General features: G+C 41.4%; 1 protein-coding gene and 1 pseudogene across 1 annotated transcript in view; one reads left to right on the forward strand and one right to left on the reverse strand.

The window, feature by feature from the left end:
- The window catches only part of LOC106566507 (lysophospholipid acyltransferase 2), an 88,877-nt gene extending 78,230 nt beyond the window's left edge, over positions 1-10,647 (reverse strand). Inside the window, exon 1 of the mRNA XM_014134629.2 lies at positions 10,377-10,647. Within this exon, the coding sequence (XP_013990104.1) occupies positions 10,377-10,460 (84 nt within the window). The 5' untranslated portion in view covers positions 10,461-10,647. The remainder of the gene's footprint in view (positions 1-10,376) is intronic.
- A 6,089-nt stretch (positions 10,648-16,736) lies between these two features.
- On the forward strand, positions 16,737-19,033 carry LOC106565919 (tripartite motif-containing protein 16-like; annotated as a pseudogene).
- Positions 19,034-19,381: the final 348 nt, after the last annotated feature.

A 19,381-nucleotide genomic window follows, 5' to 3' on the forward strand; every position in this document is an offset into this window, starting at 1 on the left:
CACAGAGCAAGACCTGTACTCAACACCAACAGGTGAATTTAGGCCCATGTTATTTTAACTGGGCTAAAATAGGTTACTGTAACTCAATAGATTTGAGCTCTTGACAATATTTGCTTTCAGCTTCCACAGTGGCAACATTCATGAGTCACAGTGGTTTACAGTGGAGTCTGATAACTAGTGTAGGTGGACTGGTCAGGGGTCCGATGGTTTCAACACCACACTTAACGTACATAACCCAACTCACGGGTTTCATGCAGAAAATTGAAATATAATTAGAGGAATAAACATTCTAAAACTGTACAACCTTGGTTGCCCCAGTAACACACCTAATCCAGAAAATAATATAGCTCGTTGCTAGGATACCCCTTGCCACGGGAAAGGGGTGGCTGAAGTGCATAGAAATGGGACAGAACCTTTCAGCACAGAGCCAGGGGCTGTGGAGAACAAACATTAAACCATTCATATCCGAGGACCATACGAGACCACTTTTCGAAAAGCAGGCTAGTTTCTTTGAAGCCAACAGTGTATTCAAATTAATATCTATCATTTGAACTGGTTAACAATAGTGTTTAAATAACCCGGAGTCACCTCTTCACTGTTGAAAGTTGAGACTGGTGTTTTGCAGGTACTATTTAATGAAGCTGCCAGTTGAGGACTTGTGAGGCGTCTGTTTCTCAAACTAGACACTAACGTACTTGTCCTCTTGCTCAGTTGTGCACCGGGGCCTCCCACTCCTCTTTCTATTCTGGTTAGAGCCAGTTTGCGCTGTTCTGTGAAGGGAGTAGTTCACAGCGTTGTACGAGATGTTCAGTTTCAAAAACAAGGACATTTCTAAGTGATCCCAAACTTCTGAACGGTAGTGTATATATATATATATATTTATTTATTTTTTTTCCCCTTACGTAATAAGGCCAAATCTGATCAATACAGGTTATTTAACTTAATTCCCAATTGATTGCTCTGAGAGTGATTGGAGTAATACTAGGGGGGGGGGGGCTGGTCCTTTTTGTTGTTTTATTAAAGTGTGCGTCGACTTACTGAGAATTCAATAAAACCCTCAATTGAACAGTTAGTGTTCTGGTCAGTATTTAATTCAATATGAGAACTGTAGCCAAATGAATGCAGGTCCTAGCGCAATAGTTACACCATGTTAAGGTTTGGGCTATTAGTTTGCTCATCAAGCTCCTTAGGTCTCTGTAAAGCTCTTATATTATGACCAACACTAACCATATCCCTGGAGAAATCACACTGGCTCACCATCGTTCTTCAGTACATCTGTAGCACTACACATAAGTAAGCAGCAAAAGAAAATCTATTGGAACAAATACACTCCCCTGAGGTGCACCAATTAGAGAGAGCAGGGAAGGGAATGAGCCTCCCCTGAGAAATCAGGGATTAGGCTTTTCGTCCCGGAGCTATTACTATGGGGCTAGGGACTAGCAACCACAACAAGCGTTCCTCCATTACAGAGCTATCACTAGGGGGCTAGCAACCAGCCTACCTCCATTATTGAGCCATCACTAGGGGGCTAGCAACCAGCCTTCCTCCATTACTGAGCCATCACTAGGGTGCTAGCAACCAGCCTACCTCCATTACTGAGCCATCACTAGGGTGCTAGCAACCAGCCTTCCTCCATTACTGAGCCATCACTAGGGTGCTAGCAACCAGCCTTCCTCCATTACTGAGTCATCACTAGGGTGCTAGCAACCAGCCTACCTCCATTACTGAGCCATCACTAGGGTGCTAGCAACCAGCCTTCCTCCATTACTGAGTCATCACTCGGGTGCTAGCAACCAGCCTTCCTCCATTACAGAGCCATCACTAGGGTGCTAGCAACCAGCCTTCCTCCATTACTGAGCCATCACTAGGGTGCTAGCAACCAGCCTTCCTCCATTACTGAGTCATCACTAGGGTGCTAGCAACCAGCCTTCATTATAAACCACAGAGGGAGGTGACAACACAGCAGGCCCATGGAAAGCGCAGCAGCAACGAGAGAAGGATTGTCTTACAGACATGGAGAAATAAAACCACATACTGACAACTTTTACATGCACACTAATAATTTGATAAACTGATTATGGCAGAAGGCCAAGTACGGCATTAGTCATGTCAACACCTTGCTTTGCTGATCTTAAAACGGAAGTCATAATTGAAGTAAGCATACATCGATTAAAATAGCTAGTTTTCTGAGCAACATTTCCCATGACTAGGACATGTAAGAGGTTATTAAGCATTACAGCGGTGTATATGAGCTACGTGTGTGCCAGCACCAGGTAGCGCAAGCCTCCCTCTTACTCGTGGGTTTTTCTGAACTCCCTTCACTAAGTATGTATCTTATAGTTTTCACATACAAACTTTATATGTCCGAATTAAAAAGTCTTGACAGAAATAACATGGTCACCGTGGTAGAATGTTTATTTTGATTGGCAATTTTCTGCATTTATCAAAAGGCCCATCAGTAGCCTGATTTCAGATGTGTCCATGTAAACAGGATTATTAGGGAAATCGTACTTCTTGCAAAGCATAGAAATGTTTTAAACAAACTATTATATTACCCTGACTATCCACAACAATCACATTATGTGCATGTAACAAACTGTATTCCAATAAAATCACAGAGTTCAGCATTAGTGAATGCTTTGAACATACAATGTATCCTTTTCTCCAGAGGAAAAGTCCCAGAGCTGCAACAAGTTCAGGCTGAGCAGTGAGATGATATGAAGCACTCAGAGTAAACCACTGCCTTAGAGCATTGGCGTTCTGCTGAGGCTTACGACTTCATTGTAACAACAGGTTGCTCTGCGTCATATGAGAGTTTACAAAAAGCCTTTAAGTCTGGCATTGTAGTGTGGTTAAGGGCCTCAGTGTCCACTACTTTCTCCTATCATGTTAACTTTCAAGGAGGGACATGGAAGGGTTAATAAAGAGGAAAAATAGAACTTTGTCATTTACTATTAGCATAATTTATTATAAGAAATGCTGTCGAGTTACCAAATATAGTGATCTATGTACTTTGCTGTGTGACATTGACACATTCAGTTCAGCTGTTGCTTAGAAAAATGTCACGACACCAATGATTTTCACACGACAAACTAAATATTACTCTGGGAGTGTTTCCTTCTCTCCCTCTCTAATTGGAACGTAGTCATGCTGATGTTTGACAAAGATGAAGAGGCCCGACTCAGCCAAGCCATGCCGTTTACTATAACATACGTCATTCTAAAGATAGTGCATTCACCACCAGACACAGCTTTCTTTAAAACATGTTTTTTTTTGTTTTTTACAATTCCACACTAATGCTATTTGCACCAGTTATAACAGCAGATGGACTAATATGGAAAAAGATGAAACCACAACAATAATGACCCTATTAAGGAATGCAGGGTTTGGATTATAAACGCTATTTAAGTCACAGCACGGGATTAGGCATGTGGTCAAATAACAGTGTTGCCAGAACATGTCATTATAGAGCAGCAATACATGATTGCAAATCTGGAATTCCAGTGACACACATGGGCCACTCCTGGCCCCCAGGCAACGGTCAATGGTATGTTACACAGGATGAACACTTGTGCAGTGACTCATCGTAATGCCAATGGGCCTATGAGAAACCCCTAGGCTATTAGTTTGACTAACCATAGAACTAGGCTAATTATGTTGAACAACCTATCCTAATAAGAACTTCTCAGCATGACAAGCTAGACCAAAGACTTCCTTTAAAGCCAGACAGGTGATCACATGACCAAGAGTATGTCAACCTGCAGGCATGCTATAACAAGTCCCACCCACACAAGCTTGCCTCAGTGTGGGTGAAAGGGGTGTGGTACAGAAGTATATCATGTGGAGAGCCAATTTCACAGTAGGCCTACACCAAGAAAGCAGGGAGGGGAGCTGGCTAGGGCCTGCTCAGATTACACTGCCCCCATTACAGAACTAACACATTGGTAGCGAAGCTAGTAGTGGGCGTGGCCAACAGCACGGTTTTAGAGGCCCTCTTGGCCGCAGAAACAGTTTGCCGTTTTAAAGTCAATTTCCTACAATGCTACACATTTTTCCATTGCTTATGCCTTGTTCTTGTGATATTGGAGTGACTCAAACATAAAATCAATGGGGGCTCCCACACAATGACAATTTGGAATTTTAGATTCTCCCTGACGGTCAAGTTTTTATTTAGGTGATTGTCAGTTATCAAAGATGATCTTATTTAAAAATGTATAGCACCATTATCTTTTCTATACACTGAAAAATGTTTTACCATCCAGAAAATGAACACTTACTCATCACGATAAGTAGCCTATACTAGAGAGATTTTACGTTTGAAATGAAAATAAGTTTGCTAATATGAGTAATTGCTAAAGTTCAGTTGGTAAAGCAAAAGGCTCTCGTAAACTTCAAACCACCAGCCCCTTCATATTTACATGCACATATAAAAAGAGTAAAGCGCATCTAAACTAAATCTAACTTCCTGTACTTGCTGTATAGGGCGTTCTGAAACATGCCATCAACAAATGGCAGAAACTCATACAAGTGAAGTAGAAACCATAAGACTGATAGTGCCTTCAGAAAGTACTCATACCCCTTGACTTATTCCACATTGTTGTGTTACAGCCTGAATTCAAAATGGATTAGCCTAGATAGACTCCTCCCCCCCACAATACATAATGAGAAAGTGGATACATGTTTTCAGAAATGTTGTCATATTTATTTAAAATTAAATACATAAATATCTAATTGACATAAGTCCTCATACCCCTCGCCATGACACTCCAAATGGAACTCTGGTACATTCAATTTCCTTGAGACTCCAACTTGATTGGAGTACACCTGTGGCCAATTCGATTGTTTGGACATGATTTAGAAAAACACACCAGTCTATATAAAAAAGGTCCCACAGTTGATAGTCCATGTCAGAAACTACACTACACTCAGGGCTCCAGAGTGGCACAGTGGTCTAAGGCACTGCATCGCAGGCATCACCGGACGTGCTACCTGTCCCAGACCTGCTACTTTCAACTCTCTAGAGACAGCAGGAGCGGTGCTGACCTGTTGCACCCTCGACAACTACTGTGATAATAATAATAATATTATTAATAATAATAATAATAAGACCTTGCTGGTCATTTATAAACATTTGAACATCTTGGCCATGTTCTGTTATAATCTCCACCTGGCACAGCCAGAAGAGGGCTGGCCACCACTCACAGCCTGGTTCCTCTCTAGGTTTCTTCCTAGGTTCTGGCCTTTCTAGGGAGTTTTTCCTAGCCACCGTGCTTCTACACCTGCATTGCTTGCCGTTTGGGGTTTTAGGTTGGGTTTCTGTACAGCACTTTGAGCCATCAGCTGATCTAAGAAGGGCTATATAAATACATTTGATTTGATCACTACAGACCCTGGTTTGCTCCTGGCCTGAATCACAACCGGCCGTGATCAGGAGTACAATAGGGCAGCGCACAATTGGCCCAGCGTCGTCCGGGTTAGGGGAGGGTTTGGCCGTGGTAGGCCGTCAACGTAAATAAGAATTTGTTCTTAACGGACTTGCCTAGTTAAATAAAAAAATACCATTAAGTCCAAGGAACGGTCCATAGATCTCCAAGACAGAGTCGTAATGAATTTAAAACAATTTCAAGATTGTTTAAAGTTTCCAAGAGCAGTGGTGTCCATCATTGGGAAAGGAAAACATATGGAACTACCCAGACTGATTAGAGCTGGCCATCTGACCAAACTGAGCCTCCGGGCAAGAAGGACCTTGGTCATGGAGGTGACCAAGAACCCAATGCCCACTATGAAAGAACAAGGGTTCATTGGCTGAGCTGGGAGAACCTGCAAGAAGGACAGTCTACAGCACTTTACCAATCTGGGCTTTATGGGAGAGTGGCCACTCCTGAGAATAAAAAATAAATACATTTTTTTTAAAACTCATGACAGCATGCCTGGAGTTTGCAAAAACGCACGTGAAAGACTCAGAGCATAAGGCAAAAGATTCTGTGGTCTGATGGGATAAACATTTTACTCTTTGGCCTGAATGCAAAGCGCTCTGTCGGGAGAAAGCCAGGCACAGCTCATCACCCGTCTAACACCATCCCTACCGAGAAGCATGGCTGTGGCAGCATCATGCTATGGGGATGCTTTTCGGCGGAGACTGGTCACACACACCAGCGGTGGGTTTGTCGTCAAAAGATGGATACATGTGCAGAAAATAACCTCATACCTACTGTAAAATATGGTGGTGGATATTTTATATTATGGGGTTGTTTTGCTTCCACTGGTCCTAGGGCTCTTGTTAAGGACAACAGCGTCATGAACTCTACCAAGTACCATGACATTTTAGCCAAAAACCTGTGTGCCTCTGCCAGGAGGCTGAAACTTGGCCACAAGTGGCTCTTCCAGCAAAACAATGACCCCAAGCACACATCAAGTCCACAAAGGAATGGTTAAATGATCACAATATCAACATTTTGCAATGGACATCTCAGTCTCTGGACTTGAACCCCATTGAAAACATGTGGTTTGAATTGAAGAGGGCAGTCCATAAGCGCAGACCAAAGTATATGAAGGATCTGGAAAGATCTGTATGGAGGAATGGTCTAAGAAAATGTCTTGCTCTGAGTAATTGTATCAGTATAAAATGTTTTGCTCATCTTTATTGAGGGGCCAATCATTTTGGAGGTGACTACATTTAATTTAGAGCTACTTGAGCCATAGACAGCTGAGGTAATATAGACCACCAGTCACCAGTCAACTTTAGAGCTGGACACTATGTTGCTACCTGTATTCCATGTAATGATATCTTGCGTTATTGTTTAAACCACAATGGCCAAACTCTTCACCTGATGTGGACAATCTGATGGCAGATCCCTGCCCATGCTATTTATCCTTTTTCTCCCTGCTGAGTGGGACTGAGATTAAAGTGATTTCGAGCAGAATACTCTTCCACATTTTGTAAATATGCAATCCAGAGATAAGAGGGGCGGCAGGCATCTAAGCAGTTAAGCGCGTTGGGTCGGTAAATGAAAGGTCGCTCTTTCAAATCCCAGAGCCAACTAGGTGAAAAATCTGGTTGATGTGCCCTTGAGCAATGCACTCAACCCTAATTGCTCCTGTAAATCGCTCTGGATTAGAGCTTCTGCTAAATGACTCAAATGTAAAATGAGGAGACGTTAAGAATACAGGCATGAATTGCAGGTGGTTGCGAACATGTCGTCCATCGGTCTTTCATCAGAGGTCTGGTAGCATAAAAGGAGAATGCAAACAAGCAGTGTCAATATGGATGAAACAGAAGCTAAAAGATTTGCCCCAATTTATGATAGAATACATTCTCCCACAGCTGCTATGTTGTATGGCTGGGCGATATGGACATCATAACACAATATTATTTATGTTATTTTATGTTTTTGAATAATACAAGTTCTATATATGCTTTATGAGTAGTTATGTGGCAACAAATAAGTGATTTCAAATGCGGCTTCCTCCATTTTGTTTGATTGATACTGTTCATTTCCTACACTTTTTAAAATATAATTTACACACTGTGCTACGCAGGGCTGCATGATATGGGCAAAAAAAGCAACGCCTAGTTAATTGTTTAACTGTTGGAATATAGTGGGCAGCACATTAAAGTTCGACATAACATAGAATGAATAAGCCAGGAAGGAATTATTGACAGGGTAGGAACCAAATGTTGGTCAATGTTTCCAGGGGACCCTAATTTGATGCTACATTTCATGCTGTTTTTCTTACCTCGTGTAGCTAGCTAACATATTCATGGATGGGTGGAAGGGACGCGTTGTTGTGTCTGGTTGAGCTGGAGATAAGGAAACGGCGTCCCTTGAGAGGGCAAGAACAAGATGTATGTCCGAACAAGTGCAGTATTATCATTAGGAGACGTATACTTGGAATACGGAGGAGGAATGGCGGGAAAAAGAGAGAGGCAGAGGAGGTAGAAGAGAGAGAGGGAGTAAGAGGGTGAACTTGAAATCAGTTAAAAGTGGGGGAGAAGGGAGATGGTTTGTTAAAGAATAATGGTAGAAAGTGTAAGCAGAGTGAGCTGTATGCCTGATCAAAGACAGGGGAATTGTGTGTAGATTGATAAGGGGGGGGGGGGGGGGAGCAAATACATTTTAGAATAAGGATAAAAAAAATGTGGAAAAAGTCGAGGGGTATGAATACTTTCCGAATGCAAGTTATCCTGTATGAGCTTTTTGTGCCAAATACATTACGTTGTTACAGGTGTCAAGCATATGGGCATTAGGCAAGGCAGCAGTGTGTATGAGGGAGGTTCCTAGGTGTGAGAAGTATGTAGAAGGGCATGAGACAAAGGAATGTGTAGCATTGGGAAAAGTAGTGGTATGTGTTAATTGTAGGGGTGCCGATGCGCCTAGGGTTCAGAAATGTCCGGTGTGAGAAGCAGGTTGAGGTTTCCAGGGTTAGAGTAGTGCAGAAGTTGTCAGCGTTTATAGTAATGGCTATTAACTGTACTGCAGGGATGGAATCTAAGTTGCAGAAAATTTTGGTTGAGGTGCGCTGCAGAGGTATTTGGGTGTAGGAGACTTGATGTCAGAAGAGTTACAGGTTGTGTTGAGTGGTGGTGTCCCATCCTTTCAGGCGGTTGGCCTGAGGTAGGACTACATAGATTTAAATAGTGGAGTAGGGTGGTGGATTTTTAGTGAGGGTAGGATTAGATGTAAGGGTATTTGTTTATTTTTTTAAGTATAAGGGAGTTATACTCCAGTCTAGTAGGTGGCGGTACATTTATTTTAAATATAACCTTTATTTAACTAGGCAAGTCAGTTAAGAACACATTATTATTTACAATGATGGACTACTTATTGGATACCAACCACCGTTAAACCTCATCGAAGTAGTAACATATTCATGATTCACCTATTCCTCTCTTATCTAAGATAGGCATGTTTGTGCAATGGTAGGATATCTAGGCCTACACCAGCACCAGGCTGTTTTAGCCTTCTGTTTGCGCCGACTCTTATAACATTTAGCAAGATAGCTAGCGATTAGCATTAGCGGCTAACAAGATGTATTTTAGCCACAACTTGCTAAGACAAGACAAACTAGCAGACAGTAGTTTGCAGACAGCAAGATACACAAACGAATAGTAATTATTGAACGCTTGTGGAAAGCAGCATCGTTGTCACCAACACCGTACTGCATCTATCTGACCGTGGAGACCGCAGAGTGAACAGTAAGAAAGTGTTCGTGACTCCGTGGTGGAGCAACCGCTCTCTCCTTGAGGGGCAGGGCTTGGTCTGAGTACAGGCATGCAGCAGCTGGGAGAAATACGACTCAACTAGCAAACGAGTTAACTATAAAAACGGACATTACACGGGCAGTACTTGCGTATCCCATTTAAGAAACCAAACATTTAAATACCATTATAGAAGGTAAAGTTAAAACCCAATCCTATCCATGCATCAATACTGGTATATAGTAAAATACGATATACCGGCCAGCCCTACTCTGTTGTAGGGGGCAATTCAGTGATAGCAAAGGGACACGAGGTTGAGTGTATATATTGAGATTTTAAACAGTATTGGGTTACTGTCCCCATCACATTTGGAGGGACAAACTGTTTTTTCATATACTGCTGTACACAACCCCTGGGGATCTCTGGAAGATACAGTTTGATATGATTGCAGAAGTCTCACAGTGACACAGCAGAGGATTAACAAAGTCCGCTGTGTGTGTGTGATAAACGGAAATGTGATTAGAATACAAGCATTAGTAGGCTAACGTCAAATCGACCCCTCTCGATATGCAATAGTTATCAATGGACCACACCTTGTTACACAACTGGTGGGCTACGTCACACACAGCGGGACACTGATTGTGGTAGGCTAGTCTAATCGCATTAAATAATAAGCGATTAGCTAGGAGAGACACTGGTATCAATTTAATTGATTAAAGGGATGACAAATTACTCGCTTGAGAAGATGTCAATGTAGACCGCTTTGTGTGAAGAAAAAAAAACGATTGGTGGTAGTATAGGCCTATAAGTTTTGCAACAGTGGCGCAGCCTAGGTGGAAATAGTGTTGAATGAATGGAACTTTCACTAAGCAAGTGTTAGGCCTAATACATTCTACAGTTCACAATACAAACAATTCAGTAAGGCACGAGAAACTGAAGTTAAAATTCTCCAACCGTTTCGAAAATGTAAAAGTATTAGTATCTAGTAGGCCTAAAAACATTTTTACAATAATGCAACAATCTAGCGAATGACGTCTCTGACTTTCTGATTAAGACCGCATTCAATCAGGTTATTTTAGCCTGCACGCTACAATCTCTGCATCACTAATGAAACCAGTTAACATACAGTAGTAAACCAAAGCCAAGTAGATAATCAATTCAAAAATAACAATTTTACCTGGTCTAGAGGAAGATTGATTATCTCGCTTATCGGCTGCAGTAAATTGGAGCCAGTGCAAGACGATGTGGTTTCAGTAGCCATTATTGAGGCCGTGAATCCTTGCTCCCCTTCGCCGTCGCAGATACACTCTCCTCCGTTGAAAAACTGCTGTTGCCGTTGCGACGGGCTACCAGGCTCGATGGTTGTCACCCGTGTTACAGCGCCACCAAAATCTTCAGCACATATCAAACAGCACCAACGACAACAAAGACAGTGTGGGCGGAGGGATATATTCCGAGCCCCCCCTCCATGACATGTCTCAGCCTATTGTATGGAGAATGGGATTTCAAGTGACCAATCAGATGTATGTGGATGGCACAGAAAATATTATGTACATTTTCACAAACGAATCAAATTTGAAGTCGTGGACTCCTCCCATGTACATATATTGCATTCCACTTGGAAAAGAAAAATGTCGCATTCAAAACAACTCGAACTCTGAAATCTCCGACTTTAGTGCTATGCGTTCAAGACAACTGGGAACTTTAGGGAAAAAATCGTTTTGAACAGTCATCCAACCTGAAGGTCACTGACCTAAAGATCACTGTCATGATTTGACCTAGTTATTTTCGGAGTTCACGGTTGTCATGAAAGCACCATATTCAAGACAACTGGTACCATGTACATATCAACTAGGAACTCGGAAATGGGAACTCGGAAATCTCAGAATTCCCACTTCAATGTGTTCAAAATAACTGGGAACTCTGAAAAAATAGCTCTGACTGTGAAATGTTTATTTGAAAAGTCATCCAATTCAGAATTCCAACTCAGGAACTCTGGCCTTTTTCTAGAGCTCCAACTTTCCGACCTGAAGATCACTTAAGGTCATGATTTGACCTCGTCATGATTTGACCTCCCTGTTGTTTTGAACACGGCATGTTTTGAATGCGTTGCCAACCCAGGGCACCAGGCCATGCAAAATGTTGCTGAACGTTCATCCTTACATCAGAACATGGGCTTATGTCAGAACTGGAAAATCTCTGACTTCCAAGCATTCAAGACAACTGGGAACTCGAAAAATACTAACTCTGACAGGAAAAATAGTTTTGAACGGCCAACCAACTCGGAATTTCAAGTCGGTAACTCTGGCATCTTTCTAGAGCTCTGACTTTCCAACCTAAAGATCACTGACGTCATTATTTGACATCGTTTTTTACCGAGGTCCCGTGCCGCGTTCAAAACAACTGGGAACTCGAGAAAAGGTAAAATCATGACATTAGGATCTTCAGGTCAGAAAGTTGGGGCTCAACTCTTTCGAGTTGGATGAACGTTCAAAACTATTTTTCCCACTCTGAGTTAGTTTTTTCCAGAGTTCCCAGTTATCTTGAACGCTCGGAAATCAGAGATTTACAAGTTCCCAGTTGATTTGAATGCGACATAAGCCCATGTTCTGACATAAGGATGAACGTTCAGCAATGTTTTGCATGGCCTGGTGCCCAGGGTGGGTGGAGATTTTACTTAAAGCTACAATATTTAACTTTTTGGGCAACCCAACCAAATTCATAAACAAATGTGTGTTATAGATCTGTCATTCTCACTGAAAGCAAGTCTAAAAAGCGGTAGATCTGTTCTCTATAAGCTATTTCTATGCTTCCCGTTCTTAAGTTTTGTTTTTGCATCTTTCACGTTGATTTTGTACAAATACACCATTTTTGGCTATGGAAAATATATTTCACAGCGGTTTAGATGGTACAAGGATTCTCTATACAATGACTGATTTTTACATAAACTGAAATTGGGTGAATTTTTTGAAATTTAGCAACCAGGAAATGGACACTAGGAAATGTCTCAAATGTGCAAACTCCATCCACCCGGGGCACCGGGCAGTGGTGGAAAAAGTACTAAATTCTCATACTTGAGTAAAAGTAAAGATAACTTAATAGAAAATCACTCCAGTAAAATACTACTTGATTAAAAGTCTAAAAGTATTTGGTTTTAAATATACTTAAGTATCAAAAGTACATTTTAAATTCCATATATTAAGCAAACCAGACGACACTATTTTAATTTTATTTACGGATAGCCAGGCTCACACTCCAACATTCAGACATCATTTAAAAACAAAGCATTTGTGTTTAGTGATTCCACCAGATGAGTGACAGTAGGGATGACCAGGGATGTTCTCTTGATAAATCTGCAAATTGGACCATTTTCTGTCCTGCTAAGCAGTCAAAATGTAACGAGTTCTTTTGGGTGTCAGGGAAAATGTATGGAGTAAAATGTACATCATTTTCATTAGGAATGTAGTGAAGTAAAAGTAAAAGTTGTCAAAAATATAAATAGTAAAGTAAAGTACAGATACCCCCAAAAACTAATTAAGTAGTACTTCAAAGTATTTTTACTTAAGTACTTTACACCACTTGCACCGGGTCATGCAAAACGATCTGGCACAGTGTTACAAAAACTATTACAATGTTACAGTGTGCATTATATTTTACAGTGTTACAGTATGAGGGAAATATTGTTACAGTATATCAGCAGTTGAAGCATTTGTTGTCCCATTGGGTTTGGTTGAACGTATTTGGATTACCATATGAAACTATTCCCTTGCCAAAACTGATTAAGAAAATGCTCTCATTTATCTCTTCGCAATCTGTTTTGGCTCTGGCATGCTTGCTGCGAGGTAAACCATACATTTGTATTTCTGTGAGGTAAGGATATAATGAAGCTAAATTGAACGTTCACATTCATTGGCTAGGTCTCTGCCTATGTTCAGTGCAGTGTATTTGAGTGTCAGCTACAGACTAAGTGTGTGATTTGCATCTAGTGGCCTAAAACACAGTGAAAATAAGGATATTTGTACAGAATAAAAAATATTCCAAAACATGCATCCTGTTTGCAATAAGGCACTAAAGAAAAACTGCAAAATATGTGGGAAAGGAATTAACTTTATTCCCTGAATACAAAGTGTTATGTTTGGGGCAAATCCAACACAACACATCACTGAGTACCACATATTTTCAAGCATGGTGGTGGCTGCATCATCTAATGGGTATGCTTGTCATTGGAAAGGGAGTTTTTTAGGATAAAAATAAACGGAATAGAGCTAAGCACAGGCAAAATCCTAGAGGAAAACCTGTTTCAGTCTGCATTCCAACAGACACTGGGAGACAAATTTAACTTTCAGCAGAACAATAACCTAAAACACAAGGCCAAATATAAACTGGAGTTGCTTACCAAGATGACATTGAATGTTCCTGAGTGGCCTAGTTACAGTTTTGACTTAAATTGGCTTGAAAATCTATGGCAAGACTTGAAAATGGCTGTCTAGCAATGATCAACAAACAACTTGACAGAGCTTGAAGAATGAAAATAGAATCATGTGCACATATTATACAATCCAGGTGTACAAAGCTCTTAGAGACATACCCCAAAATACTCACAGCTGTAATTGCTGTGAAAGGTGATTCTAACATGTATTGACTCAGGGGTGTGAATACTTACAGTACCAGTTAAAAGTTTGGACACACCTACTCATTCAAGGGTTTTTCTTTATTTGTACTATTTTCTACATTGTAGAATAATAGTGAAGACATCAAAACTATGAAATAACATACATGCAATCATGTAGTAACCAAAAAAGTGTTAAACAAGTCAAAATATATTTTATATTTGAGATTCTTCAAAGTAGCCACCCTTTGCCTTTGACAGCTTTGCACACTCTTTGCATCCTCTCCAGCAACTTCACTTGGAATGCTTTTCCAATAGTCTTGAAGGAGTTCCAACATATTCTGAGCACTTGTTGGCTGCTTTTCCTTGACTCTGCAGTCTAACTCATCCCAAACCATCTCAATTGGGTTGAGGTCGGATGATTGGGGAGGCCAGGTCATCTGATGCAGCATTCCATCACTCTCCTTGGTCAAATAGCCCTTACACAGCCTGGAGGTATTTTTTGGGTCGTTATCCTGTTGAAAACAAATGGTAGTCCCACTAAGCACAAACCAGATGGGATAGCTTATTGATGCAGAATGCTGTGGTAGCCATGCTGGTTAAGTGTGCCTTGAATTCTAAATAAATCCCAGACAGTGTCATCAGCAAATCACCCCCACACCATCACACCTCCTCCTCCATGCTTCACAGTGGGAACCACACATACGGAGATCATCCGTTTACCTACTCTGCGTCTCACAAAGACAGAGCGGTTGGAACCAAAAATCTCAAATTTGGACTCATCAGACCAAAGGACAGATTTCCACCGGTCTAATGTCCATTGCTCGTGTTTCTTGGCCCAAGCAAGTCTCTTCTTATTATTGGTGTCCTTTAGTAGTGGTTTCTTTGCAGCAATTCGACCATGAAGGCCTGATTCAGGCAGTCTCCTCTGAACAGTTGATGTTGAAATGTGTCTGTTATTTGAACTCTGTGAAGCATTTATTTGGCCTGTAATCTGAGGCTGCTAACTCTGAACTTATCCTCTGCAGCAGAGGTAACTCTGGGTCTTCCTTTCCTGTGGTGGTCCTCATGAGAGCCAGTTTCATCATAGCGCTTTATGGTTTTTGCGACTGCACTTGAAGAAACTTTCAAAGTTCTTGACATTTTCCGTATCAACTGAACTTCATGTCTTAAAGAATGATGGACTGTCATTTCTCATTGCTTACTTGAGCTGTTCTTGCCATAATATGAACTTGGTATTTTACCAAATAGGGCTATCTTCTGTATACCACCCCTACCTTGTCACAACACAAATGATTGTCTCAAACGCATTCAGAAGGAAAGAAATTCCACAAATTAACTTTTAACAAGGCACACCTGTTAATTGAAATGCATTCCAGGTGACTACCTCATGAAGCTGATTGGGAGAATGCCAAGAGTGTGCAAAGCTGTCCCTTGACAGTGGAGTTCTGACATGCATGACTGAAGTTGCAGGCTGACTTTTTCCTAAATATCTTAACACATTTCAACTGAAATCTGTTTTGTTGTGAGATCCTCAGGTAGTATACAGTGATTTTCATTAAACATGCAACGGTGTAGTTCCTTAACAATTATGCAAATATTACTGTAGGTGGATGGAAATTATCCAACCATTATGTAGAAATTATGTTGAATATAATAATAAACGACATTTATCAATCTGACTCCAATATCTGCGTCTCTAGGATTTGGTCATGGTAGCGAGCCTTGCGTCACCACTTAGTAGGCTATGACTTTAATGAACATTGCACCGTTATGCAATGATTTAGCGTTGGGCCAGTAACTGAAAGGTTGCTAGAGCTGTAAGGTAAAACTCTGTCGTTCTGTCCCTGAACAAGGCAGTTAACCCGCTAGACACTAGTGTTCTTAACTGACTTGCCTAGTGAAATAAAATAGATAATCCTAGCGACCAACGTTTGGAAGAGCTACCGTAAAAACGAAATTCGATTTCTCAATTCAACTAATAGTATTACATGATACATTACATACTACTCAGAGTAAAACAACATGTCTTCAATTCAGAATAATATCTAAGAGAAAAAACTGTGTGAGATATTGCAAACAAATTCTCAAAGAATTAACAAAAAATGTATCGTCCTTTTAACCAAATTCAAGCAGAAACTCACGCTCAACCTGAATTAACATTTCTTTGCAATTTGCTAGTTAATAAAAGACAGGAAAACACCCAGATTCTAATCAACTAAATGTAAATAATAGAAGCGCACCCTGTGTCGCTCCTCTTTGAACAATCTGCAGTCTGACGAACAAAAATAAAAGTTCCCCTGTAACTAAATCCATAGCACTTACAGTGCAATTAAAACCTTTAAAAATGCGTAGCTCTTTATGAACTCATGAAACAATCCAAGCATGACAATTTAATTCACACAGTAACAGATTTCACGATTTCCACTACATCTTGGGAGCTAAACAAATTCACAAATATCTTCTGATAATCTCTGACTGTGACGGGCGTCTTGTGCCCTCTGCTGGCCAGAACTGGTATCTAAATCTGAGTTCACAAACAGAATCAGGAAGCCACCGTTGACAGAACACAAGCCACTCCTACTCCTTTGAAGAAACATTTGAAGGAAAACGAAATTTAAAGCTATCTGGTACTCTTGCTGTTTGTTGGTGTGTGTTTGAAAATGACAGAGGCTATGGACTCGATCAGTTGTTCTATCTGTCTGGATCTACTGAAGAATCCAGCGACTATTGCTTGTGGACACAGCTACTGTATGGGCTGTATTAACAGCTGCTTCGATCAATATGATTCGAAAGAGGTCTACAGCTGCCCCCAGCGTAAGGAAAGCTTCATCTCCAGGCCCATTCTGTGGAAAAACACTCTTATGGCTGAATTGGTGGAGAAACTGAAGACAGAATAACTCAAAGCTTCTCCTCCTGCTCACTATTATGTTGGACCTGGAGATGTGGAGTGTGATTTCTGCACTGGGAGAGTGTCTGGCCTCTTACTGTGAGACTCAGACTCAATTTGTCTTTGAGGAATACATTGCATCTCATTAAGTCCATGCAGGGCATAACATGTTTCAAACATGGCATGCTTGAATACAAATAGTTGGAAAATTTGAATTTTCGAGTTTTTGTAGAAATACAGAGTAGGGTGTAATAAATGGCTAAATTAATTTCATGGGATTTCTTTTTCTGCAGAAACAGTTTGGGGAGAACATCAGGAATCCCAGAAGAAAATCCAGGATAGAGAGAAGGAGATACAGGAGCTGAGACGGGTTGTGGACTCTCTGAAGGTGAGTGTTGGGGTCATCTATATTTACATTATATATATACATGCATACAGTACATGCATACATACATACATTTCCAGTTTGTCTGGGGTCCTGGTGAGAGCTAAGTGAATGGGCTGGTTGACATGGACCCCTCTACTCTCTTTGTGTGTGTCCAAATAGCGCTCTGCACTGGCAGCACTGGAGGACAGTGAAAGGAGCTTTACTGAGCTGATCTGCTCCATTGAGAGAAGACGCTCTGAGGTAAAGGAGTTGATCAGAGCCCAGGAGAAGGCTGAAGTGAGTCGGGCTGAAGGACTCCTGGAGCAACTGGAGCAGAAGGTCGCTGAGCTGAGGAGGAGAGATGCTGAGCTGGAGCAGCTCTCACACACAGAGGATCACATCCATTTCCTCCAGGTGACATCACTAACTTAGATATACCTCACAAAATAATTTCCAAATGTCTATTTAGATTAATTTTCCAATTAAATGTACTTGTATTAAATTAACATCTAACTTTCTCAATACTTTTCCTTCTTTCTGTAGAGTTTCCAGTCTCTCTGTGTCTCTCCTGGATCTCAGGCCTTATCTCCTTTAAGCATTTGAAGACACAAGTCTCTGAACTGAAAGATCGACAACAAGACATATGCAAGGAGGAAATGGATAAGATATCTGGGGACGGTTGGTAAAATGCATTTCAAGATTTTGCATAGAATAATACCTCAAACTAACTGCATTACATACTACTAGACATAAAAGAACTGCATGACATGTATTTGTGATAGGACCAAATGAATGTATAGATATGGGTAAAGTTTATCTCATGGAATGGCTGGTCATTTCATCAACCAATTCCCATGTCTTGTAATAGCCCATCTCCCCTCTAGTTACCTGTATAACGTCTGATAGTGGACATGAATAATGTGGACCTGTGATACAGTATTTACTAGCCTGTCTGTCTCCACAGTGATTCGAGTTCAGATTGACCACCCTGCTGAGCCCAAGACTAGAGAGGAGTTCTTAGAACATGAGTAAACCCTGGACTTGCATGCGTGCACACACACACACACACACACACACACACACACACACACACACACACACACACACACACACACACACACACACACACACACACAGACTTTTAATCAAGTGATTTGAATCACTTTATTTTTCATCTTCTCAGACTCCTGCCAGCTGATGTTGGATCCCAATACAGCACAAGAGTACCTGTGTCTGTCTGAGGAAAATAGAAAGGTGACCATTAGTTCTAAGGTCCAGTTATATCCTGATCATTCAGACAGATTTACCTTCTTCAAGCAGGTGCTGTGTAGAGAGGCTCTGTCTGGAGCCTGCTACTGGGAGGTAGAGTGGAGCGGGAAGTGGGTTCGTATAGCTGTCTCATATAAAGGAATCAGCAGGAAAGGAGATGGTAACGAGTGTTTGTTTGGGGGTAGTGATCAGTCTTGGAGGTTTGACTGCACTCCATCCAGCTGCTGTTTCATCCACAATGATCACAGTACTGATATCCCTGTCCCATGCTCTTCCAGAGTAGGAGTGCACCTAGACCACAATGCAGGAACTCTGTCCTTCTACAGCGTCTACGACAAAATGACCCTCCTCCACAGAGTCCAGGCCACATTCACTCAGCCATTCTATCTTGGGTTCATTTGCTGGATCATCTGAAGATACTGACACCTATTCAGTGACAAAGCTATTAGTCTGCTGGTATTAGTCTGCTGGCCTTGTTGATACATGTACAGTAGGACAAAGATTGATTGACTGTGGCCGAAGTTTGATGTAAGATTGCAGGTATCATAGAGTACAGACAGCATAGTTGCTTAATTTGCATGTACAGAGGGGTGAACAAAACCAAGTGTATATTACATTTACATTTACATTTAAGTCATTTAGCAGACGCTCTTATCCAGAGCGACTTACAAATTGGTGCATTCACCTTATGATATCCAGTGGAACAACCACTTTACAATAGTGCATCTAAATCTTTTAAGGGGGGGGGTTAGAAGGATTACTTTATCCTATCCTAGGTATTCCTTAAAGAGGTGGGGTTTCAGGTGTCTCCGGAAGGTGGTGATTGACTCCGCTGTCCTGGCGTCGTGAGGGAGCTTGTTCCACCATTGGGGTACCAGAGCAGCGAACAGTTTTGACTGGGCTGAGCGGGAACTGTGCTTCCTCAGAGGTAGGGGGGCCAGCAGGCCAGAGGTGGATGAACGCAGTGCCCTTGTTTGGGTGTAGGGCCTGATCAGAGCCTGAAGGTATGGAGGTGCCGTTCCCTTCACAGCTCCGTAGGCAATCACC

This window comes from Salmo salar, chromosome ssa01 (genome assembly GCF_905237065.1).
Source record: "Salmo salar chromosome ssa01, Ssal_v3.1, whole genome shotgun sequence".
NCBI classification, from domain to species: Eukaryota; Metazoa; Chordata; class Actinopteri; order Salmoniformes; family Salmonidae; genus Salmo; species Salmo salar.